The 25,194-nt window shown below is 38.4% G+C and overlaps 1 protein-coding gene across 3 annotated transcripts in view; it reads left to right on the top strand.

Annotated features, from left to right (window-relative positions):
* Positions 1 to 450: 450 nt before the first annotated feature.
* Positions 451 to 25,194, top strand: part of CENPF (centromere protein F) — a 45,183-nt gene continuing 20,439 nt past the window's right edge. For 2 of the 3 annotated variants that reach the window (XM_052806446.1, XM_052806444.1), the window contains exons 1-11: positions 451 to 510; positions 1,512 to 1,716; positions 3,103 to 3,299; positions 5,530 to 5,645; positions 7,741 to 7,832; positions 9,313 to 9,580; positions 11,100 to 11,302; positions 14,075 to 14,200; positions 18,544 to 18,672; positions 20,263 to 20,385; positions 24,141 to 24,276. In XM_052806446.1, coding sequence (XP_052662406.1) covers positions 1,555 to 1,716; positions 3,103 to 3,299; positions 5,530 to 5,645; positions 7,741 to 7,832; positions 9,313 to 9,580; positions 11,100 to 11,302; positions 14,075 to 14,200; positions 18,544 to 18,672; positions 20,263 to 20,385; positions 24,141 to 24,276 — 1,552 coding nt within the window. In that variant the 5' untranslated portion in view covers positions 451 to 510; positions 1,512 to 1,554. Of the gene's footprint in view, positions 511 to 1,507; positions 1,717 to 3,102; positions 3,300 to 5,529; positions 5,646 to 7,740; positions 7,833 to 9,312; positions 9,581 to 11,099; positions 11,303 to 14,074; positions 14,201 to 18,543; positions 18,673 to 20,262; positions 20,386 to 24,140; positions 24,277 to 25,194 lie in introns of those variants that run through there. The other variant, XM_052806445.1, reaches the window with a different exon arrangement.

The following is a 25,194-nucleotide window of genomic DNA, read 5'->3' as shown; positions in this document are numbered from 1 at the left end:
GGGCCGGGCCGGGCTGTACAGCGGGGCTCTCCCGGGGGGGGTCTGGCTCTGCGGGGGAACGTCGACCGCCCGCCGCTGGCCGGGGCGCTGCCCGGAGCTCCCTCACGGCCGGTCGCCCCGCCCAGCTGCAGGCAACGGCCTCCGGGGCCAATCACGAGCCGCCTCCGCCCCGTCCCTGCGCTGCCACTTCCAATGGAGTTTGAATGTTTCCGAACCATCGAATCACGAGGGCCGGGGACCTGGCGCTGCGCCCTCGTTGCTACGGTGGCGAGTGGCTTCGCGGCGGGACCAATCAGCGCGCTCGGGCGCGCCATTGCTTGGGCGTGCACAAACGGCCGCCGGGGCGGCGGCAGCTTTGAATTGCGGCGGGGAGCGCGTCCTGTTGCGGTGATCAGCCGCGCTTCGCTGGTCGCCACCGGCGCTGAGGCAGCCAGCCAGCCAGCCAGCCAGCCAGCCAGCCAGCAGCCGGGGTTTGGGCGGCTGCCGCCGGACCCCGGTCGGCGTTTGACAGTGAGTGAGCGGTCGGGCGGGGTCTCCGGGCGGCTGTCCGCCTCGGCGCGGCCCGGACCGGGGGTGTCAGGCAACCCGAGCGGGCCTCGCAGTGTCTTCCGATGATGCCTTAATAGAACGGGTAAGCGCCGTTAGCAGGGCACTGCCCCCGGCTTCCCCTAGGGTGGGGGTGCGTGCGGTACCTGCCTTCGGCGCGGTCCGTCCCCGTGAGGGGGGGCCGGCAGGCGGCAAAGCCGGGGAGCCGCTCCCTCAGCCGAGCGAGGGTCAAGCCCGGTGAGACTCCTGACACCCCCGGCCTCACAGTCCTGGGTGGGCTCTGTCCGTCCGTCGTTGATCTCTAGTTTTATTCTGAGGCAATTTCTCTCTCACAAATAATCTCTGAGCTGTTCTGGTGTCTCGAGAAAATAGGCCCATGCCAGATCCTCCAGGGGCGGAGTCATTGTAACAATAAAAAATAAAACCGTACGAGTGTGTCAAACCTGTGTTTAAGGACTAAGTGCCGTAGAACTGTTTCTGCCAGTAGAGAGCATTTTCAGTGCCCCGAGCTCAGCACTATTGCTTTGAAAAACTTATGTGATGAAAGAAGCATTGCTGCCACCTAAAACGAAGGCATGTTTTTCTGCAAGGCTTTCAGGTTGAACACCATTGAAGTACAATGCCATTGTAAGTACCAATGACTATCTGCAGTGTGAACGTCAAAATAAGATGTGGAGAGAAACTTTCTGAAATACAGCAGTCAAATGCAATTATAAGAATATAAACCGTGTTATTGTTAGGAGATTGATTAATGTGAGGTTTTAAAATCTCATCTTAACTGGACAGAAGTATGTCAAAATAAGACCTAATATTAAAAGCTGCTGCTCGGTGTTTAGATCAGGAAGACTGCATGGTTGTGAAATACCCTATTCTAATCAATGCTAAGCTTAAAAATGCAGTTTATTTAAAAGGGAGGCTTATTTAACCTCTTTCAAGATCTAATTGTAGTTGTCTCTGTGTTTCAGGCATAGTACTATCCATTTTGTATTAAACAAGAATCCTGTCAATATGAGCTGGGCTGTGGAGGAATGGAAAGAAGGCCTCTCCCCCAGAGTCCTTCAGAAGATTCATGAGCTGGAAAGTCAAGTAGACAAGCTTAAAAAGGAGCGTCAGCAAAGACAATTCCAGTTAGAGTCTTTGGAGGCAGCTTTGCAAAAACAGAAACAGAAGGTAACGTAGGTACTGCAGTAATTTTCCTAAAATGCTGTTCTCCATGCCAAACACAATTATAAAGATTTATTATCTGATTGTTGTTAGGGGGTAGGTTAGTGTTTTGTTTCTTCCCACTGACTGACCGGAAGGGTAGCATAGAAATATAAACTGCTTCTCTTCATCTTACTTCATACTTAACCATATTCTCCCTTCTGTTCGGTTCTCATTGACTGTTAATAGAATTCCTGCCTCCTATCTGTGTCTGGCATGAATGTTCAAGTGTTTCTTTACTTTGAGGCTTTCCTACATCTCTTTATGATTAGGAAAAGAAATTACTTTATTGTTATGCCTGTTAAAAATCTTGATAAAGACTAGGCCTGTTTTATATCGGAGCTGCATGGTTGACAGCCTCTTACTGTTTCACCTTGCCTGCAGATACCTGTCATCTTTTACTTAGTTTATGTAATTCTCTCTTTTCCTTGTAGAGACTATATTTTGGGATTTGGCTTTCTTTTTCTTTAAGGCTGTAATTTTATACCTCATCTGACTCTACCCTGTTAGCCCTCTAGCCAGGAAACCAGAGACCCTCTTGGTCAGGGTCCTGCCATGCTTCAAATCAGAAGTGACCCATTTGGCTGAATTTTGTTTTATAATGTTTGAATACAGCTCAGAGGCAATTTACAAAGGTTGCCTTTTATTCCCTTTAGGCTGCTACAACTTTCTAGCAAAACTTAAGCCTAGTAGTTTTCTTTGAGTTTCTTCCTATGAATTTCCAGGTACTTATTTCAACCATCCAGAGGAACTGCTGTGCTCCCCAGACAAAAAGAAGGGGTGTGCTTGAATAGGTGTGCTTTAAAACTCTCAGAAGCAGCAGCTAATGCTTACTACTTTTCAGTCAAAAGAATAATGTTGTGCAAAAATGTAGCCTGACTGCAGCCTGCCCCTCAGAAGCTGGAGGGGAAGAGAAGGACATTTCTACTGCCAGGCTCCTTCCAATTTCAAACCTGTGACTCTTGATAATCATTGTGCACTCTTTTAGTGACTCAAGGTATTCTGGTTGCTGAAGTTGATAGGCTAGAAAGAGAAGTGAGATGATCAGTGAAGAATGCAGACTAGTGTGGATTATTAGTATTTGAGGATTGATGATTTTTTTTATGAGCTTGTATCTAGTCAATAAATAGTGACATTAACAATTTCTGAGTTGAATTTTAGGAAATGTGGTTTTGTTCACACCCAAGAATGTTTAAACAACGTGTATATTGGAGGTTTTCAGTGCTGTCAGGATTTTGAAATGCTAGGAAGACAATAACAGTATGTAAACTTCATGTTATTAAAATTATAATAATTGCACCAAAGTGTAGAGAGGACTTGAGACCTTTTTTAAATGGTGTCTATTCCAACTAGGTTGAAAATGAAAAAAACGAAGCTGCAATACTAAAGAGAGAGAACCAGAGCTTGATGGAATTGTGTGACAGTCTTGAGAAAGCAAAGCAGAAAACTTTACATGATCTTCAAGTAAAAGAATCTCAAGTCAACATTCAGTCAGGGCAACTGAATTCCAGCAAGAAAGACATCGAAAGGCTAGAACAAGAACTGAAAAGGTGAGGACTTGCTGTATGTTTCTAACCTATGTGCAGTGGTTATTTTCTCATGTTTTGCTCATTTAATCCTTCATGGTCTTCTAGTTTCTCTTTATCTCATGCTTCATTCAGATTTTGTGACCAAAATCTCAAAACATCGCCCTGTTTTTACATACACATATGCACATACAGACTTCGACATTAAATCTGTGTGCTAGCACCTATAGTTCCTGTTTAATTTGGGGGAATTCTGCAGTATCACGTGAAAAGGGAGCCATTCATTCTGTGATTTTAAACAACAAAAACAACAACAACAAAACCCCCTAGCACAACTGAGTCACTTGGCAAAAGAAACCTGCAAAGAGCTTGGAGTTGCAAGGAAAGTACATGGACAATTCAGTCTGTAAGATCAAGTCTACCAATAGAATATGACCACCGGAAGAAGAAGGCGTGAACATCTGTTGGAGTAGAAGAGGAAGCTGCCAAAAGCAATGGTGCTGTGACTGAATCACTGAATCCAGTTGCTTTTGTAAAGAAGTGCCTAATTCATAACACCTCAGCTTGCAAACACTGTTACTACTGAGACAGTATGTGTTTACTGTCTGTAGAGGTGGAATGCAATTCATGCAATAAAAGAATATTCTGTAATGCAGACATATCTAAAAATCCTTCATCTGACAAATGGAACAGTTGCCCATAGTGAAGTGAATGTTGTCATCTGTTAAACATGCTCTCATACTAGAGGCACCCTCCATTCTTGAATAAAAGTATTTCTGAAACTTTGTGTGCATCAATAAGGCTGAGTATCCTGCCTATGCAATAAACCATTGTGCTAGTACTACTAATGCAGAATTACTGGTGTAGAGAGGGGTGAATCTATGATAACAGGTTTCTTCATGGTTTGTTTTTGGTTTGGTTGGCTTGGTTTTTTTGTTTAGGGTTTTTTTTTTTTTCATGGCCTGCAGTATGTCTAATTCCTTATAACTTTTGGGTAGTATGCCTTATATGTGTCCTAATAGAAGCAAATAAAGAGGAAGTTGTGTTGGTCTTTCTGTTTTTTCCCTTTGCCCCCTGCCCTGCCATCCCCCTTTGGGAAAACTAAAGGTAGTTGAAGTATGTGACTGCTGTGAAAAGATTCTAAATTTCAACAAAACAACTTATGGCATGTAGAAGCACCAGCTTTGTGTAAGGAGTTGCTGAGATCTGTCAAAGAAGAATCTAGTGAGGTTCAACAGGGTTGACAGAACCACACTCATGTTTTCTGTATCTGCTGTCAACTGTTGGGCCAGAGAGGTTGTGGGCTAAGGATATGCATTCCATTTATCCATTCCCAAAATTAAGTCCAGTTTACTGAATTCTCTCATTCCCATTATATTACTTCACATAGCTGTCCATCACAGAAGATCATCAGTTACTACATACAGCTTGATCTTGGCAATCGGTTTCGTATTTGGTTCTGTTTTGTTTTATGCTGATAACTGGTTATTTACCACTTTATAGCAACTGACAATCCACTGGGAGAGGAGTTCCTGGTATGCCGTAAAAGGGAGGGGGAAATGAAAGGCAAGTTGTAGAGTCACTAATGTGATGGGCTGCAGCCTGGAACCTGTGCTCACTGGGCAGGATGGAAGTGCCTCTATAACCTCTGAACTAGTTATCTGGTTTCATTGGATGAGTTTGTAACTCTTCATGCTCACAGGAGTCACTGGAATGTGTAGTCTGCTGTGGTGTTTTGGGTAGCAATGTAAATGTTACTCATGAAAAATACACTGTCAGGTGGAGGGTATTCCCTTCCATTTTCATGAGGTATATATATGTAGGTTTCTCAAAGTGCACAGTATCAGAACATAGAATAAAAGTAGTATGTTTCCTACTATAAAGATGTTTACTGAAGAGTAAGAGTTTTATATGATCAGTGTTTACAGTGATTTGAGTGTGTTTAGCTGGACTACAGCTTCATACAATGAGACCTTAAGCAGTTCTAACTGATGTTCATCTACTTGGGGTTGGTTGGTTTGTTTTTTAGCCGTGACTCCGATGTAATTGATGAAATATGTTGAAACTCTAAATATATTCTTCATACTTCTGTGTTACAATACCTAAAAATTTTCAGTGGATGTATCTTGACTTGATCTTTAAAGTGAGTTCTTAGAATCATATAATTTATTTGTGTATTTCAGGCTCTTAAAAATAGATAATTAACCTTTTAGTTTCCATTACTAATTTCTTCTGCTGCTTCTTTCCTAAACAGATACAAATGTGAGCTTGACAGAAGTCAGCAAACATCAGCTGCAGGAGACTTATCATTCAGTGGCACTCCACAGAAAAGTTTTACAGTTCCTTTAACACCAATTCAAAGTCATAATGGTAAATGATTTTTTTTTTTTCATTTAGCACAGATAGTTAACTGTCAGCTTTCTTGGAAGGTGGAGGAGTATTTTGAACACTACACTTGTACTGTGTTGCCTAGTCCCTATTGTATAGCTTATTATGAGAGTGTCTAATTCATAGCACCATAGGTTGCCAGTTTAAAAATTATTAGTGCAGATTGAAAACTTATTGCAAATATTACAACTTTTTAGCACTAAGTTGATGGACATGGAATAGTAATAGGAATATCTATCAACACACTGCAGCAATTTTTTGAATGCCTGTTCTTAGTGTCCACTCTTCCCTTCATATAGCGAAGAGCAAATTTCTTCCTTCATGTACCACAAGTACTTTGCTAAAGTTCAGTCAACAGTCATATGTTATTTCCTTAGAAAAATATTTGTTATTTAGACTATTATTGTGCATGGTAATCTGCACAATTTTTGCACTGTATCCATTTCAAAGCATCACTTCTATCTTCAAATTAGTGACATCAAATAGATTTAAAATATTTGAATGAACTGGAAAAGTGAAAGGAAGTTTCTTTAACTGGAGAACTGTTCTGTAGCCAGACACCCTTATGCTGTCTATGCTGAAAAACTTTGATGGGTTCAATATTACCCCTGCTGTTTACCTCTTTCTTCGCTGCGAACAAATGTTCTGTGAGTTTGGCATCTCAGTCTTACTCCAATGGGAAATCTGAGATACTTTCTTGCACTCTTGTTCCTTTTAATTTCTTTATACATATCTGAAAAGGGGTACAGTAGAGGCAATGTCAAGCATTCCATTAAGCGTGGCACTCCTGAAATGGGGATTAGATTAAAATGATTTAAATAACTGTATTTAAAATGGTATTGCTGTGGAGGTTTTTTCCTTGGAAAGCTGGAGTCTTAAATTCTTTAAGATCATAGAATATCTCAAGTTGGAAGGGACCCATAAGGATCATTGAGTCCAACTCCCTGCTCCACTCAGGACTACCTAAAACTAAATCATATGACTAAAAGCGTCATCCAGATGCTCCTTGAACTGACAGGCTTGGTGCTATGACCACTTCCCTGGGGACCCTGTTCCAGTGACTGACCACCCTCTCAGTGAAGAGCCTTTTCCTTATGTCCAATCTGAACTTCCCCTGATGCAGCTTCATTCCATTTCCTTGTGTCCTGTTGCTAGTCACCAGAGAGAGGAGATCAGCACCTCCCGCTCTGCTGCCCTCCTCGAGGAAGCTGTAGCCTGTGATGAGGTCACCTCTCAGCCTTCTCTAAGCTGAGCAAACCAAGTGACCTCAGTTGCTCCTTGTAAGTCTTGCCCTGGAGACCTTTCACCATCTTGGTCACCCTCCTCTGGACATAATCTAATAGTTTGATGTCCTTATATTGACACGCCCAAAACTGCATGCAGTACTCAAGGTGGGGCCGCACCAGTGCAGTGTAGTGGGACAATCACCTCCCTCAACTGCTTCCTAGAATGCTACAAAGCATTCTAGTTCTAGAATTTTCCTGAGTTGTAGAATTATATACAAATTTAAGAAAAGGGAATCAAGACTTTTGTTTTGGACTAATATGCTCCTTTTACAGTTTCAGCAGATGAATCCTAAATAAATTCTTTGTCCAATTCCTATTGCATTTGAAGGGAACTTAAGGAAAAGATCCAGCTTTATTTTCTGGTCATTTCTTAGTAATATTAATGTTATTGGCATGCTGGTAGGAAAATTTAAAAAAGTATGTAATCTGTGTGTATGTATATATAAAATGTAACATATCTATGTTATATATAATTTTTTTTAATGTGTATATATTATATGTACACACACATATTTGTTAGAGAGAGAGGGGTTAAAAAAATAAAATTCTGGCATTGGATCCTTGCTTTTAACAGCTGTGTTTTCATTCTAATATCAAGTTCCAGATATCCCACCAGTGTACTTTTGAGGTCCTAAATTACTGAGCATATTGTATATACAGTTGTTTCATCCTTGTGATCTGACACTTCTGATAGCTGTTCATTTTTATCGTTCCTGTGATAGTAATAGGCTAGAAAAGATTACCTATGTACTAAGTTAGATTATGAAGAAGCATTCATCATGTCTTTGCAGATGCTATGTTTGAAGAACTAGAAGAAAAATACAAGAAAGAAGTACAAGAAAGAAAAAAACTAGAATTAGAACTGAGAACCATCCAGGTTAAGGTAAGTATCTCTTGAGAATGGTATGTGTGATATCTAAGAAAGTAACTACTGAGTGAACTTGGAAAATGGAGTGGAAAACTAGTGAAATAGATTCTACATCACTGAAAGTATAATTAAAAAAAAAAAGATAATTAATCTGTGTGTACTGCCATTCAGAAGTAATCTTGGAGAATCCAGAAAAGCCAGCATAATTCAATAGCAAAGGAAAGAAGGGCATTAAAAATGAGAACACATCCTTCAAAAACTGGAAGTCTCATGCAAGCAAGGACAAGAGAAAACAGTGTCAGTTTTGCCAAGTTAAATATGATAGGATAATAAAATAGCCTTGAAAAGATTATGAGAAATAATTGGGCTAGCAAATAAAAACTAGTAAATTTTTCAAACACATTAGTAGGAACCGTATTAGGGAACCTCTGAGGCCAATAGATGACTAAGATGTGAAAGCCCTCAAGGAAAAAAGGGCCATTGCAGAAAAGCTGAAATAATTTTTTATTTGGTATTTACTATCTAAAGGCTTAAAAAGCTTTCTGTATCAATGCCTTTCTTTATTGGGGTTGAATCTGTGGCACAGCCTCAAATTGAAAAGTCAGAAGTAGTCTTAAAATAGATTGATAAAATGAATAGTAATAAAAAAAATCACCAGATATGGATAATATTTACCCATGAATTGATAGGGCACTTCAGTGTGGGACTGCTGAATCACTGTGATGTGCAACTTATTTCATTCTTCTCTTGACACTGGAAGGTGACAAGGATGATGCCATTTTTTAAAAAAAGCTTACAGTGCTGATTCCTCACAATGTGGTTTAGTCAGTCCAAATTTTTGTCCTGGGCAAATTGTTAGAAAATAAAGCAATATGTTTATTGATGCATACATAGGTATGGTGTATGGAGAAAAGATCAACCATTTATTTGTAAAGGGAAATCACGCCTCACGTATTTGCAGAGTTTTTGTTTTTTTAAAGAATAAATTAGAGAATGTGTGAGTTAAGTGTGATCAGTATAATGCCATTGGATATCCACAAAACACTGGAAAAACAAAACAGTTTTGATAAGGGGGAGTTCTTCTTGCAAATTTAAAAGTAAAGATTGAGGGCAGTGGCAATAAATGGTCAGTTTTTACAGCTGGGGAATGATCAACTGTGGAGCCTGAAAAGGATTGGTAAAGAGAACTATGCTGTTCAGCGTATTCATCAGTGATCTGAAAAAGAGTTGAATAATATTGTTGAAGACCACACAGTATTTTGTAATACTAAATAATTGCAATAATTAAGATAGTAAGTAAAATTAAGCATTAAAAATAAAAAAAAAAAAGTGGAGTAACGCATCTGGAAAATGTAATTGAACAAAGCCTACCTGGTACATTCAGGCTCCAAATTTAATGACATGATTCCAGGAAGCAATTCAGTAATTATTGTGGCTAGTACTATGAAAACTTCAATATTGGTATTCAGCAATAGATTTTTTTTCTTGGACACAGAAAAGAAATCAGCCTCATCCCCAAAGCTCTTTGAGTCATAGGGAGATTGCTCGGCATCAGGCTTCCTCATCTGTGTTTTCATGGCAACAAGAAAAGACACCATCTAGAAATCAAGAAACACCTATAAGGGGAAGATCTACAACATCTTCTTTTCCATCGGAAAAAGAAACAAATTCGAGTATAGTATCAGAAAAGAATGAGTTCGACAACAGCTTTGCTGAGAATTGTAATTCTTCACTTGTGATGCAGCTAAGAGCACAGAACCAAGGTATCCGATATATTTCTTTAAAACCCAGAGGCAGTCTCCTATATGGTTTCATGGAAGCTGGTGTGTGGGTAGAAGAGAGGTATTGAAATTAGTGCTTTAGCGAGGAAAAGAGAAAGATACCTGTTGTTGCCTTTGGCAGCTAGCCCAGCTGGCTGTTGGTGTATGTATTTTCAGAGATCAGCTAGTACATAGAGATTATCCACAAGCTGTGGTATCTCTTACGTAAGGGGTGTGAGAGGTAGAAGGGAAGTGTTTGTATTTTTGGGGTGGGTAGGGGACTTTATATAAAAGGAAAATGGCCTACTCCAATAATTCCATTGCTCATGGAACAGATGTCTTAAAAGAGAGTTAAAAAACTTCAGGATTTCATTACATGTCACTGTTAAATTATATTGCTTCCTTAATTTTGTATGACTCTTGAGATTTATGGCTGAGCAATACCTGTGTTAAAAATTAATTGACTGAATATGCTTAATGCATAACTGAGTTTGTCCATAATGGATGTTACTGGAAGCACAGAATGAAGTATGATGCAAAAAGTACAATGAAAAAGCAAGATATGGTCCTGTATTGCACATACTGACATGAAGAAATATTCATTCCTGATATCTGATAGTCGAAAGAGAGCAAGTGGTTTGTTGTGGATTTGGTGAACATTTACTTAAACCTACTATTTGGACCAGCTTTTCCACTGTTTCTTGTAGGACTGTTTTACAAGTTCCTGTATTCTCCAAACTGCTTATTCAAATACCTACATGTAAAACTTCAATCTAGGCAGCATTTCCAACTTGGAAGCCATATAAATTCAGCATCAGGAAGACAGGGTTTTTTTAACAAAAAGAATTACCAGATAATAGTAATTCTGTGTAACACTCCCTATAGCTGCCTAAAGTTTTCTGCTGTAAAATTATGTTGTGATTTTGGAAGGTAAACTCTTACTGGTGGATTTTGTGACAAGATCACTTGGTTTCGCTTTATATGTATGCTGCTTTGGGACAGGAAAATGGTTAAAATATAAAATATAGATGACCGATAGCTGAAAAGCCTCTTGGAAGCAGAGGCTCACAGTTGCCCCCCCCAAAATGCTTGTAGTGGATATCTTTCCTTTCAAAAAAAAAAAAAATTAAAATAGATATGTCAAGTGACATGTTTCTATATGTTTTAACAAAAATAAACAAACAAAAACAAACCAGCAGAGGAACAAATTGTCTTTGCAGCCTTTATGCCTGACCTTGCATTTTGCTGTGTTCTCATATATTACAAGGTGGAAATTATTGATTTAGAGTCAGCTATCTTTTGGTCTTGATCGTTTTGGTCATTGATGTAGTAGAAGAGAGTTGAAACTTTTGTTTTAGCTTGCTGAACATTTTACAGGGTGTCTGCCTGTGTCAGGAGCTTGGGTTGTTATCAAACATACTAAATATTTTAGAACGTGTAGACACTTGGAAATTTGAGTACCTGGAAGACGTACCTTTCAGAGCAGAAAGTATCCCTAATCTTTACTGTTTTTAAAATTCAGAGTTAAATTCCACTGTTAAAGACCTAGAACAACAGCTGCAAGCTCAAGAAAAAGTGAAGAAAACCCACATGCATAAACATCAAGAGACTGAACTGCAGTTGGACAGGATGAAGTTGGAATTAACAGAGAAGGATAAAGTTCTGAACAAAACCAGAGATAAACTGACTCAAATGAGAACACAACTTGATCAAGCCACCACGCAGGTAAAATGTTGGATCACACATCTTCTGACTGTCCTTACAATTCGTTCCCAGTATTAATGTTTGTCAGTTTTCAGCCATTTTAGTAAGAACCAAGGTTCTTAAGTTTCTTGAGCATTTGCTGGGGATCAAGTTTTTAGAAGTAAATGTTAGCTTGATATGTATTACCTGTAAAAATGTAAATACTTGGAAGCAGTCATCCATTTTCTGGAAGGTTCTTATACCACCTGAAGAAATATTTTTCATCCTCAGGAAAGATTGACTGGAATTCTGAAAAATATTTTCTGATCAAATTGCATAGAGCAACAATGACATCTGGTGGCAAGTTCTGACCTTAAATAGACTCTGTTGTGCAACTTTGGCTGAAAATCAGTAACTTGCTTACACTACAGAATGTTGTGCGGGCACAGTCTTTGGATTGTAAAATACTTGTGTAAAATAAAATCTAGGTAAAAATGCCATGCAAGATTTAGAATATATGTAGTTTCTAAATTGGATTTCACAACTGAATACTAAGGAGTTTGGATTCATAGTAAAAAAAACAATAGGATAGTACAAGTTGCTTAGTCAAGAATTTACAGAGTGTATTTAAATACATACATATAGAACTGTGAAATTGTTCAGATTTTTGCTCATAATCATGCAAAGAAGACAATGCTAGTGTTTAAAATCATTTAATTCAAACTGCAGATGACAGCAAGTAAGAAGAGTTTTCTCTTTCTTGATTAATCAAGTTGCATTACCTTCCTAAAGTCCTTTTTCACAGCATTTGACAAATTTGAAAGTAGTGCACAGGTGTCATAATTCCTTGAATCTTCATATTTCCATCTATCTTTTTGCTTTTTCTCTACTACTTTAATTCATCTACAGGATAGGAAAAAAGATGTTTATGTGTGTATCTTCTCAGGATATAATATTTGTTATCCATGTTTGTCAGGAAGTTTCTATATGCTACCTAAGTACATTGGAAAACTGCTGTTTCCCACAACTCCTGTATTGGTCCTTAAAAAATAAACCTTTGCATGTTGAGGGTTAATCAGTCTGCCTTTTGAGAGAGACAGCAAAATTCGGCTATTGCTAGCTCTGTGAGGAACTGGTTTAGGGGAAGCCTTGGCTGGGAGTAAGGTAAAATCATATTCTTGACACAGTCCATTGACTACATAAAGGCACTCTCATTGTGGTGAGTTTGTGGGAAGACAGCTGACCCAACCTAACAGCTCAATTCCTCTAAAAAAGTCTTTCTTTTCATTTATTTGATTCTCCCCAATGACCTGATTCAACTTCCTAAATGATTAGGATATTACATATTTAATTTTGCCTTGTTAATTTTCTATGGATTTAAGAGAGCTGGATTGTTTTACTAAGGAATTGAAGGGGCATTAAATCCAGCACAAGGGAAGGGCCAAGGTTTTATAGCTAGGAACATGCCTGGGGAAGGATGAGGAGGAGTAGGACTGACTGGCCCCATTTGAATTGAAGTGCAGCGCAGCATCTTGTCCCAGAAGGTTCCTTTGGTCCTGCTATCTGAAGGTTGCTCCTTTCTGTTCTGTTTCTTCTTTCTTGTACTGAAATTGGATCTCTGCCTGCCCCCTGGGCTTTGGATGTAGAACTGCATTGAGATTCTGGGTTTTGGTTTCCTGCCTCATAGCCTGAATTTAATTTTGGCATGCCCCTTGTGTGCTGCTTTGTCACTAGTACTATTCACAGACCTTGACCACAGCACCTCGTCTGTGTTATCAAGTATTTTCACATCTTGTGAGGCCTGCAGCCCTTCTGCAGGCAAGTTTCCATGTGATCTTACAGGAGCTCACAATGCCTACAGTCTGTGCCTAATAATCAGACAGCCCAATACTACTACCTGCTTCTTATTTTCTTATGATACAGATGGACTATTGTTTCGCTAACTCATTAAACAGCCCTTGTTGCTGGAAAAGAAAACAGTCCTGTTCACCCTTTGCCATTTTTCTTACTCCCTTGGGAAAAAAAATTATTGTACATATTTTGCATTAACAGATTGGGTTTAGAATAAAAATGCATTTTTCTGTTCAGGGAGTTAGGTCGACATTGCTCTACTCTCTAAGGTAACAATATTAACATAATAAACTGAATTAGATAACAAGCTGAAATACTCTTAACGTGGAGGTTAACGTAGAACATAGGCTACTGATTTTTTTTTTTAATTAAAGTTTAAATTGTGAAAAACACTATTCTGTTGTTCTTGAAGTAGACTACGATAGTTGCCCCTTTTTTTCCTGTCCAAATCAATGTGCTGAATGACTCTGAAATTCAGTCGAATATCCAGTTATTTTCAGTCTAAACATGTAGTGGTTTAGCAGTTAGTGGTCATTCTTTAGTTCATAGCAACATGAGGTACTGAAAATGGACTCTTATTTTTAGTATCAGATACAGTACATTTACTTAGACTGTCAAAGACACTGATTTTCTGAAGATGTTTTTATTATTTTTTGTGTATGTATACACGTGTATATATCCACGCATGCCCCCCTAACTATATACATATAAGTGTGTATATATATTCTCTCTATACATATATTCTCTATGTATATGTATTCTCACTAACATAAACAAGTATGAGTTTAGTACTTTGGATTGCTAAGAATTTATATGGTACCAGCTAAAGTTGTGCTGTAGGTTATATGAATGCTACAACAATTGTAGTAGGTGAAATCAGTCTTTTTATATAAATGCACATAAATTTAAATAAAACATCACTTGCGTTTTTAACACTTGTGATTGATAACTAAATTATTATAGGTCCAAATGATGGAGCAAAAGGTGAAAAGATTGTCAGAAGAACTGAATTGCCAAAGACAAAATGCTGAGAGTGCTCGTCAGTCTTTAGAACAGAAAATAAAGGCAAAGGAAAAGGAATACCAACAGGTAAGGCAAGAAGAACTTTTTAATTTTGACTTCCTGAGGAGATGAAATCACATCACTTATTTTGTGTATCTGCTTTTCAGTTAATTACAATTACATTTGATAGAGAGGTAAAAGTTGCAAACGCTAACTGAAAAACTGAAAACAAACATCCAATAGAGGGGAGAGGCTGTTGGAGAGATGCAGAATTATGTTAGTATTCACTAGACTATGTGCGAGAGACCCAATTGAGATAGAAATCCATGAGAAACTAGGCTTCATTGTTCACAGAATTATGTATATGTGCGTTCAAACTTAATAACTGACTCAATTATTTCTGTGGAATCTGAGTTAATTTTTCTTCCATCTCGCATACAGGAAAATAATTTCTTTAGGATTATATCTCTGTTATTCTAATTTTGGTTCATGCTCAGAAGATGGTAAAAATACAGGATTGGCACAAGTGTCTTCCGTTTCTGTCGTGCCAGCTCTTGCAGAGAGACAAAGCGTAGCAGTACCCCAGGAACTTTTCTGGAGTGAAGTTATGTTTAGCATTAACACTGATTTGGATTAGGTCTAAAGTCTTTGTTTTTTTCTTTTTAAGCTTAATAACATAACCAGTCTTAGGAAATCCAAGACATAGATTTGGAAGTGATAGTGCCGTTTCAGATGGGCATTTTAAGTTTGCTTTGGGGATTGGGTACGGGCATTGCCCTGAAGAAGACTATTGTTGTGTCAGATGTTTAACCTGAAACCTTTTCTCCAAGGTATATCCAGAAAGATAAAATAATTAGCAGAAGAATTCTGCTGGAGTGAACAGTGCTTCTACCAATGCTCTTTGAGTGAAAAAGTGGTTTCATGAAGTCTGTTAACCTAGATGCTAACCCAGGATCTCAAAGAGATACTGAACCTTGTCTAGAAGTGGTAAATAAGAAGAACTGATCTTTGTATTTGAATAGTTGTAGCATGAAAAAACCACTGCTGACAGATCCAAATATAGCAGTCGTCGTATTCATCAAAAGATGGATTGAAGGCCCATGAACCTTCTGTTATGGTTTCTCCTTACAAACCCAGTCCATACTGGCTCTGCTATGTCTGATGCATGCCTCTTGGGCACTGGCACTCTATCCAGTGGGATCATTTAAGAATATGGTATTTCTGAGACATTCTTTCAGAGAAGCAGTACATCATCCTCCACATGGGTTGCTTGTTGCTACAGCTTGTCTCAGTAGCTGATAGCTTGGATGTCAGGCAGTTTAGGGGCCATGCACAGGAACTGTTCCTGTGAAGCAAAATTTATTTTTAGTTAGAAACAAAAAAGCCTTCATAAGACTAATATGTAAATCCACATACTGTCATTCTAGGTTGTTCAGCAAGGCCATTAACTGTGAAGAACACTCTTTTTTTCTGTAATGTTTGTGATCTGTGAGCTGCTATAGGCTATAAGTTTGTTTAATATTCACTTATTCATAATAGTTGGCTGTCAAGTCCAATTTAAAAGCTCTGTTTTACACATTCCGGCATCCAAATTTGTGTAATATTGTGGAAATTCTGATCTGTGCATCTTCCCCAGGGAGGGACTCTTCCCTTCTGTGAAACCTAGATACTGGCACTGCTCCTACTGAATTCCATCCTGTAAAGCCTTGTTGATGTGGTCCTTATTACATTTCTGTTTCTAGAAGGCAGGTGAGATCCATGAACTTTCAGAAAGGCCTGAGAAGCTCCAGGCCTTGTTCCAAGACGGTAACACCTGCTAGTTTGAGTTACGCTTACATCAGGGCATAGTTTACAACGTTCTGTCTCAAATTTTATTTAAATATTTCCATCCAAGCTTCAGATTGAAAAGGTGAGATTCAAACCTTACTTCAGACATCTGAAATCTAGTCGTCAGTCTAAGCTTGTTACTTAGGCCTCTACTTTACTCTCTGCAGAGACAGAAGCACCTTCAGAAGGTAGGTTATTCCAGACACCTTAGATATGGGTCTTCACTCTGGAACTGGGTGTTTGGCTGCTGGCAATGGAAGGAGCCTCCACTTTTAGCTTAGATGTGCATAACTGATTTTTTGACATCTAAAACTAGAGGAAGCACTTCTTTTGTTTGTTTTGAGCATTCATCTAAGGAAAGAAAGATTTTTTGCAGTTTCTCTCTTATACTGTTACACATAGGGCTTAGAGTCTTTTCAGTCCATCAGCTTTAGAAATAATTACTGGAATGCTTTGGGACATAATGATATTGAATTAATCGTTTCATTAATAAGGAGTGCACTGGGGTCCAAAGGGCCTCCTTCCATGAGCTTGGGAAATGCTCCTGACCAGAGTGTTGCAGAAGAACTCTTTTGAGTGAATATGTACTTTAGTCAGCATTAGTTACTGGTGTCAGCTACTGTGACACCCAGCTGGTGTCACATCTTTCCTTTCTAAATTGTATAGTGCTTCTGTCACCTTGTGTGGGAATGCAGTTGCAGATTTATCTATATTGGGTTCTGTGTAGAAAAATGCTAAATTATATACACACACATATATATATTGACATTGATCTTTCTGGGTTTTCTGACAGTTCTATACTCATCCATACTTTCCTTGATAAACAAGAGCTGTTTGTTTACTGGATGTCTTCCTGGTGTAGGAAGTGCTTGGGCCTCTTGTCCTGTTTTTGCTCTTGAGCAGAATCTAAGGGATGCTGACATCATTTCAGATATGACTGACTAATATGCACTGACTTGTGTGCAGGGGTTTCATGCACCTGGGAGCCAGACCCACAATGCAGAAAACATCAGCTCTAGTTCCTTCACTGTTAATATTTCCTTTTTTTTTTTTTTTTTTTTTTCCCTGTCCTTTCTTTTCTTTTGATCTGTTTGGTGACAGTATGGTACTTTGTCTTTTAGTGAAGCAGCTTGCCTGTATGAAATAACTATGCCTATGCTCTAATAAGAGAAGCACACAAGAGCTTTATTGCCTTTTCCCCTTCACAAGGATCTTAGAATTTTAGTAGAGCATATTGTAACTTTTGCATAGCGATTATTGCTGATAAATATCCTGGGTCTTTTCCTTCATTGCTTTTTATTACCCTCACGCCTCTTACTGTTTTACATCCTAATAAACCTCTGAAATCTGTGCAGAATCAGAACTATAAGGTCCAAAGGCATAGGAACAGGCCTCATGAGAGATGACAAGTACAGCTGTTTATCCTAATGGATGCCTACTTGGCATGTTGTAAGATCCACATGAAGTATATTGTCCTTCTACAGGTTTCAGGAAGTCTGTTTTGGGAACACTATTTTTTGTGCAGTTTTCATGACTGCCCTTGTAAGATTATCTTGTTGCTGAGTCCCATGCTAGGTATTATTTTAAGACTATTTTTTAATTTTCCTAGTGTCGTGGTTTAACCCCAGCCAGCAACTAAACACCACGCAGCCGCTCACTCACTCCCCCCACCCAGTGGGATGGGGGAGAAAATCGGGAAAAGAAGCAAAACCCGTGGGTTGAGATAAGAACGGTTTAATAGAACAGAGAAAGAAGAAACTAATAATGATAATGATAACACTAATAAAATGACAACAGCAATAACGAAAGGATTGGAATGTACAAATGATGCGCAGTGCAATTGCTCACCACCCGCCGACCGATACCCCGCCAGTCCCCGAGCGGCGAATCCCTGCCCCCCCTTCCCTGTTCCTATACTGGATGGGACGTCACATGGTATGGAATACCCCGTTGGCCAGTTTGGGTCAGGTGCCCTGGCTGCGTCCTGTGCCAACTTCTTGTGCCCCTCCAGCTTTCTTGCTGGCTGGGCATGAGAAGCTGAAAAATCCTTGACTTTAGTCTAAACACTACTGAGCAACAACTGAAAACATCAGTGTTATCAACATTCTTTGCATACTGAACTCAAAACATAGCACCGTACCAGCTACTAGGAAGACAGTTAACTCTATCCCAGCTGAAACCAGGACACCTAGAAAAATAATCAACCCTACAGTATGGGTTTTTATGCTAAGTAAATAATAGCAGAGATGAATTTGTCCACTTGCAGTATAATGTAATTCTTATATGGAACTTATCTTTACGATGAAGAATTTTAATACTGTTACTTTCACTAGTTTTAATTTTTTCCCTTTCTGTGATAGGAATGTTGCTGTAATGGAGTTTTTAAGCAGATGACCTAAATTGGGTTAGGGCCGTTCTTGCCCATGTGACATTTGCAGCATGCATCAAAGTTGTTTTTAAACTGTTGTTCACTGCGTAAGACAAGTGTCTCTGAGCAGGCAGTATCTGCTAATGAAAATCAGTTGTTATGGCTCCAGTAACCAAAATAGAGAGTTGTTGCAGTTATGTGTTTATTTCTTTGCTACTATACCACTGTTTTCTAGGAACTCTCCTGTCAGCAACGTTCCTTACAAACACTGGATCAGCAGTGCAACCAGATAAGAAACAAACTGAATCAGGAGCTACAGCAAGCCAAAAATGACTTCAATGCTCTGCAGGCAGAATTTGACAAAGTAGGCTTTTTTGTTATTAAAATCTACTAGAGCTGATATTTAGTTGTCTCAGCAGTACTGCCTTAATTTAATTATATAGAAAGCAAAAAATAATTCATGTGGGGACTTGTATTAATGTTTTGTACAGTTTGTATTAGCTGTTTTGTATTTACCGTTTCTCACTGAAATACTATGTATTTAATTGTGAAATATGGGGCTTTTAAAAGTTTGGGGCTAGTCCACTTACCATAGGGAAGGAGATGTGAATGCAGAACAGTGCAGCTAAAATAAATCTGTCTGAGAGAGTAGCAGCTGGAGCTGATAACAAGAGACACCTTATATAGAAAATGTGCAGAGGTGTAGTTTGATGATAGAGCTAAACTGATCAATGGGTAGTTGCCCTTTGGAACAACAGTCCCATTTCATACACTCTGGCCATGCACTCCTGGTACTTCTTTTTTTAGCAGTGCTATCCCTCATGTGACCCTGCAGAGAGCTGATACAGGAGCTAAAAGAGCAAAGAAAAATTATATATAAATTAGCATATGTGTACACAAGCACAAGTGTCTGCGATCAGTTTAGTCCCTGAACTGGTTCTTCACAAAATCAGATGAGTGTCAGGGCTTGTGTAAGGAGGAACATCAGTATGGAGGAGGTCTTCCACAGCTTTGGCAGCAGCTAGCTGTTAGAACACATTAGTTGTCACAAAGCCACAATTTGAAGGAAGTTAGAAAGCAGCACAAGCCTGAAGAGTGGGTGACCAGAAAAGAGGAATGTTTAAAAGCCTCAAAAAAACTCAAGAGCACCTATAAAGCAGCAGAGCTAACTGAATTTCTAAAAAGGGCCACAAGTTTTTTGAAAGTTATATTGACAAGCCCCCATTAACAGGCAGGCTGAACTGAAACAGCGTTTCCAAAACAGACAACAGCGTTCTTGCAGGCTTATTTTAGAAATATAGCCATGGGAATACATTCAGTCGAATGTTTTCAGTGGAAACTGAAACATGCACATTCTTTTGTATATGCTTACTGAAGAAATTGATTTCATAGAGAGGAAAAACAGGTGCCTTTTAGTTCTCTCTCCAAGAAAGCTAATTTATTACCTAATGACCTCAGAATAGACTTTTTTTTTTCCTTTTTTGACCTTATTATGAGATTTCCTTCCTTTTTAATCTGGAGCATTATAGGGCTATTTTGAAAGAGCCAAAACCCCTTCAGTTTTTATAAAATCTGTGTCAATGGAGCAATAAGTGCAGTTATGATCCTAACTTTCTGATTCTCATAGCAAAAAGGCTGTTACATTCCCAATCTCATTTGTATCCTACAGATATCATTGTGGTGATGTAGCTGCAAGTTGGATGTATTAATCCAATTTCAGACAGTCTAGAAATATATGTATTTCAGAGACAAACTATCTTTCTGGTCAGAGGCAAAGGACTGGAAAGGCAATACGCAGTGATTTTCTAAACCACAGTAAAGCAAGCTTAGGTTCATGGTGGGATAAAATAATGTAGTTTTATTTTGTAATAGAATGTTGGAGTTCAAGAATGGGAGTTTAAAAAAAAGTTATATATGCCTGTGAATACAATGTCGATTTTCAACATTCTTACAGGTAATGGCAGTGAAACAACGCTTGGAACATGATACCAGTGATCTCACCCAGAAGCTGTGCAAAGCAGAGCAAGCTTTATTAGCAGCCCGGGCTAAGGAAACTGATTTGACAAGAAGCTTTGAGGTAACCAATGCAGAGGAGTAGTTGACAGAATTAATAGCATAAATTGGCAATCTGTAAACAGTAATACTGTTGCACATTTACTCGCATAGCATATTTTCCCATAAGCAATCTTTAAACACTTTTATGGATTATCTTAATTATGTATCTTAGTTGTAATACAAAATAAGGTCTTCACTAACGTCATGTAGATTAATGCAATTTGTGGAACTGGCTGCATGGTTAGGATTCATTGCTGTAATGCTGCTGATATGGTTCTAGTTCATGTTGGACTTACCTTTTATCAAAAATAGGGTTTTGTTTCAAGAGATTCTTGCTTTTGGTCCCAAAATAAGAATATATCAATGCTTGTCTGATTTTAAAAGTAAATTCTGGAATCATTGACTACTGCTTTGATGCACACTGCCAAACTCAGCGATTTTGCACAAAGACTTACTATATCCTTTTTTAAAAAAAAAAAAAAAAAAAGGCATTTTTCTTAGGAGAAACACAGTCCAACAAATATACACTGCTGTAAAAACTTTCCCCAAATGAAGATAAATTCAGAGAAGTCTTTGGATGCTGCTGTACTACCTCATATTCACACATGCAGAAATCTTTTCACTGTAATGTCTCCTTTGTCTTCTCAGTTATATTGTTTTCCTTTGGTGGCAATTAGAGTAGCTACACTTGAAATTGTTACAGTTGTGCCACTAGAGACCTCTCAATGCAAATTTTATGCTTTATTTGGAGAATCAGAAGTAAAAAAGAACGAGAGCTCGATACCTGTGTAATCCATGTCACGGTTTGTTTTATTTAAACACTCTTATTTTGCTTGTTGCCTGTTTTCATGAGCAGATATAAAATAATCTGGCATAATTTCTGCCAAAGATCTACCTGTCAAAATTCTATGAACAATTTTAAAGTAAAATAGTGGGTTTTGTTCAGATCAGCATAAACATTGGTACAGCTTTAGTATATTATGAAATTTTAGGTACATTCATGCTGGTAGATTACAATGTCTGGGAACATTCGCAGCTATTGGAATGTGACTATTTATACTGTTGATTGTTAGAACAGCACTTTGCATGGCTTTGGCCCAGCTGACTAGCACTCTTTCATACAGTTCCCAGGCAGAGTTTGGGAGTTCACATGAGCCTGGGACCATTCCCAGCAAGTGGTTTGCGGTTTGGTTAGAGCCACCTGTTTTGGAAGATATAAGACGTTACTGGTACAGATACGGGCTTTTCCATGCCACTTAGCCTTGATGCCAGATAGCGGTCCTTGAAACCTGTTTAGTAAATAAATGTAACTGGTGCCTTCTAGTGGTAAGGCTAATCAAGATAATTTTTGTTCTTCCAATGTATCCCAGAGCAGGAAAGCCTCTATCAAGCTTCTGCACATTCTTAATGTAATCTTTCATATTTTTAAACAAAAAAAAAAAAAAAAAGAAAGATAGTTTATATCAGATATTGTGGGCTCATGCCCTTTCTGGCTTTGAACTTATAGAGTGAGTTTAGATTTGATGCAGTTTTTTGAGATGCCATTGTCAGAGAGCATCTAATTTGTGCAAATACCTTTTTTGCTGCAAATTCTTGGGAGTGCTTCATTTTATCTACCAGTCTTGTATCCATCTGTACTAGGCTGTAACTACAATCACATTTTTTCTTCATATTTGTTGGTCTTGGTCAGACAATTGAACAGCTGGTGACAGTGATGTTGTATTAGAATGTGATCAATAAATTTATAAAGAAGCTTAATCTGGCGGCGGTTGTAATATTTGAAGAGATCAGTAATGCTGCAGGTCTCTGTCTTAAGACTCGCATGTGAGAAGGCGTGGTATATGTCAGCAGATCTTAGGGCATGGCTTGTCTTCCTCACTCTCATAAATAAGTATAATGTAAAAAATTATATCAAATTGTTTTGAAGTCTTGGAGGCTTTGTTGACAGTATTTTGTTTATAGCAAAAGAAAGTAAGAGTGAGATTGGCATTTCTTTTTCCTTTGTTAAAGGGAAATTGTTGCAGTCTTACGCTAACGGTCTAACTACCTAGAGGAGAATACAGTTGTTTTCTGCTGGTTAATCCACTGCTGTGTTTAGTCCTTATTGTGTGATAAGACTGGTGTTCCAAAAAAGTTGCAAAACAGGTACACTTGTGAGACATACAGGATATGCTTAGTCTAAGGACTACTAAGCTTTGCAATGGTGATATCTCAATAGCTTAGCAGTTCTAGCACCTTAGCATATGGTTTACATTTTGGTGGTGCAAGCAAGCCCATAACTATTCTTCGAAAAATTGGTCAGTCAGTCCCTAAACCGCTCATAAGCCTGCCCCATGAAGAGTTTCTCCAGAATAATAGTACTACCTATATGTAGGTTCTGGAGTTTGCTTTGGTTTGGTTTTTGCTTTTTCAAGGGACAATTGCAGAATGGCTAACTTGAGTAATACAACGTACAAGTAGAATTGAAACCAAATCAATTCTATTGCTTATAGCTTTGGAAAATGTAAATGGCTAGTTACTATCAGATACTTAGTCCATTAAATTATGGGTTCCTGGGTTTTGCTGAGTGCTGCTTATTGGGAAAGTTTGCACCAAATAAAAATAATTGGACCTTTAAACCATTTCAATTCCTTAAATGTGTTTGGTTTTCTTTCCATAGATCACCCTAGATTTCCTAATGAACAGGCTTGTTTAGTTCATGTACTTGTATTTTATCTGAGTATGGTGCTTTGAATGCAAGAAATTTGGACACTTGTACTACTTTGAAAAAATTATTGTTAAGATTACTTGAAAACTTTCTTCACTGAAACTTATATGCGACTGGATTTTTTTTTTTTTTTAAACTGTGGGTAGGGAAGGCTATGAGTAGAAGGGAAGGTAACTGTTAGTGACAGTGACAATTTTAATCATGTTCTGAGGGTGATTTATTTATGTTGTTGCAAAATCAAGCCTGCCATGCCAGCAAGCTTTTAATTTTTTTCATCCAGACCTTTCCATTTCTTGAGCTTGGCTTTTGTGAATTGCTGCCCATCTGCTAGTAGTAAATGGATGAATAATTGACGGCCTGTTTCCAATTAGGCCATGCCAGTTCCATGCCATCTGTTGTCCAGCAGCACAGGAGTTTGGAGAAAAAGGATTAGTTTCCTTAAAAGAACTTTTATTTGGCTTCCTAGATGCCATGTAGTTACATAGTTTTGTTTGTGTTTTGTTTTGTTTGGGTTTTTTAAACTCAATTTATTTGGAAGAAAATACTCTTAATGGCAAAACAACCCTCTCTGAAAGAGTAAGCACTTCTAAATAAAATTTGACCAGTATTGCCATGATGCTGATGTTCAGTGGAAAGAGAACTTGTCTCTACATGAGATGATAGGTGGAATCTGATCTAAAAATTTCTTGTTAAATTTGATGCCATTGCAGAGATTTGTTTCCTTTATTGCTTTGGGAAAGTAGCCTAACTTCATCAGCTCAGATTTTGTAGGATATGTCCTGTCCTGTCTTGATCTGTTTGGGGCACATCATGTGGAGCTGTTTGCTTTATGCAAACAAGGGGCATGCTAACTATGTCAACTGGCAGCATCTCTCAGACGCTGTCAACTAGTTAAGAATAGTTCAGCTTATGTTCCCAAGCAGTGCTTAGGAACCCAGGCATAGCTGCCTAACGACTTAATAGCTGCCCAAAGGACCTAATGCAATATCTTTCTTTTAATATAAATGAACTGAATTCTTTAGTATCTTGGCAATTCACATGAAATATGGTCTTATTTGGTTTTGGTTTAGGAAGTGAAGCAGGCAAAAAACCTTCTTGACTGTAAACTTGAAAAAAAATTGCAAGAGATCCACCAACTTGAAGAAGAACTAAATACAATCAAGCAGTCTCTAAAGCAGAGCCAGAATTTTGCAGAAGAGATGAAAAGTGAGTTACGTATTTATGTTTGCAGAACCTCTGTTGCATGTTTAATGATGTATGATTCCTACAATCCTATAAGTTTCATCGTGAATTAAGTAAAAAGGTTTCTACTGTGGGTTATGATTAGTGTTTTTAACCAACATTAAGTTTGTCCTAAATGGAAATGAATTTTTGTCTACGAACATATGCAGTTCCTGAAGATATATAAGTTTGAAATTAGTCGAAGTGTACTGAACTTACCAGCAAACTGAATTTGATAGAATCTATTTAAACTAGGAAACTTCTGTTTTGTAATTCTTTTATGCGTTTCACAGAATTTTAAAAAAAAAAAAAAAAAAGGTAGGAAAATGTTACATAACCACTGATAGTTGAGCCTTGCTTGCAGTGTTTGTTTCTAATTGAGAACACAGTTTTTCAGGCATTGAGTTGAAATATACCTTGTAGTTCTGCTGGATCTGACTAAAAAAAAATGGGATAGATTCCCGCTTGTTTCTGTGCATCAGTCAAACTTCATGTAAGATTTCAAAATGAAGCTTTTGAATTTGATTTTGTTCTCCTTAAAATTAATGACTAAACTTTTCATTGCATTTCAACAGATGGTTTGTTTTTGATCGTGTAGAAAATTTGCAGCCTTTACCAGCTAGCTAGTGGAACCTAATGCCTTCCTCCCCCCAGTTATGATAATTTGGAAAATGACTGTGTAGAATTAGACATTCTTTGGCAGAAACAGTATAAGGGTGACCCACAAGAAGGTCACGTACTGGAATAAGACCTGTTCTGTTAAAAAAAAAAAAAAAAAAAAAAGGCAGTGCTGCTATTATATAAAATTTGGTGAAAGTGAGACACAGAAACAACAGGTAGTTACACCTGAGAAGTAAGGACTGACCGGGTTGGAGTGCAGACTTGTGTCAGACTGCAGAGTGG

This window comes from Harpia harpyja, chromosome 13, assembly GCF_026419915.1.
Source record: "Harpia harpyja isolate bHarHar1 chromosome 13, bHarHar1 primary haplotype, whole genome shotgun sequence".
In the NCBI taxonomy this organism is placed as follows: Eukaryota; Metazoa; Chordata; class Aves; order Accipitriformes; family Accipitridae; genus Harpia; species Harpia harpyja.
Note: the sequence above shows the minus strand (reverse complement) of the source record. Positions and strands in the feature narration are given on the sequence as shown.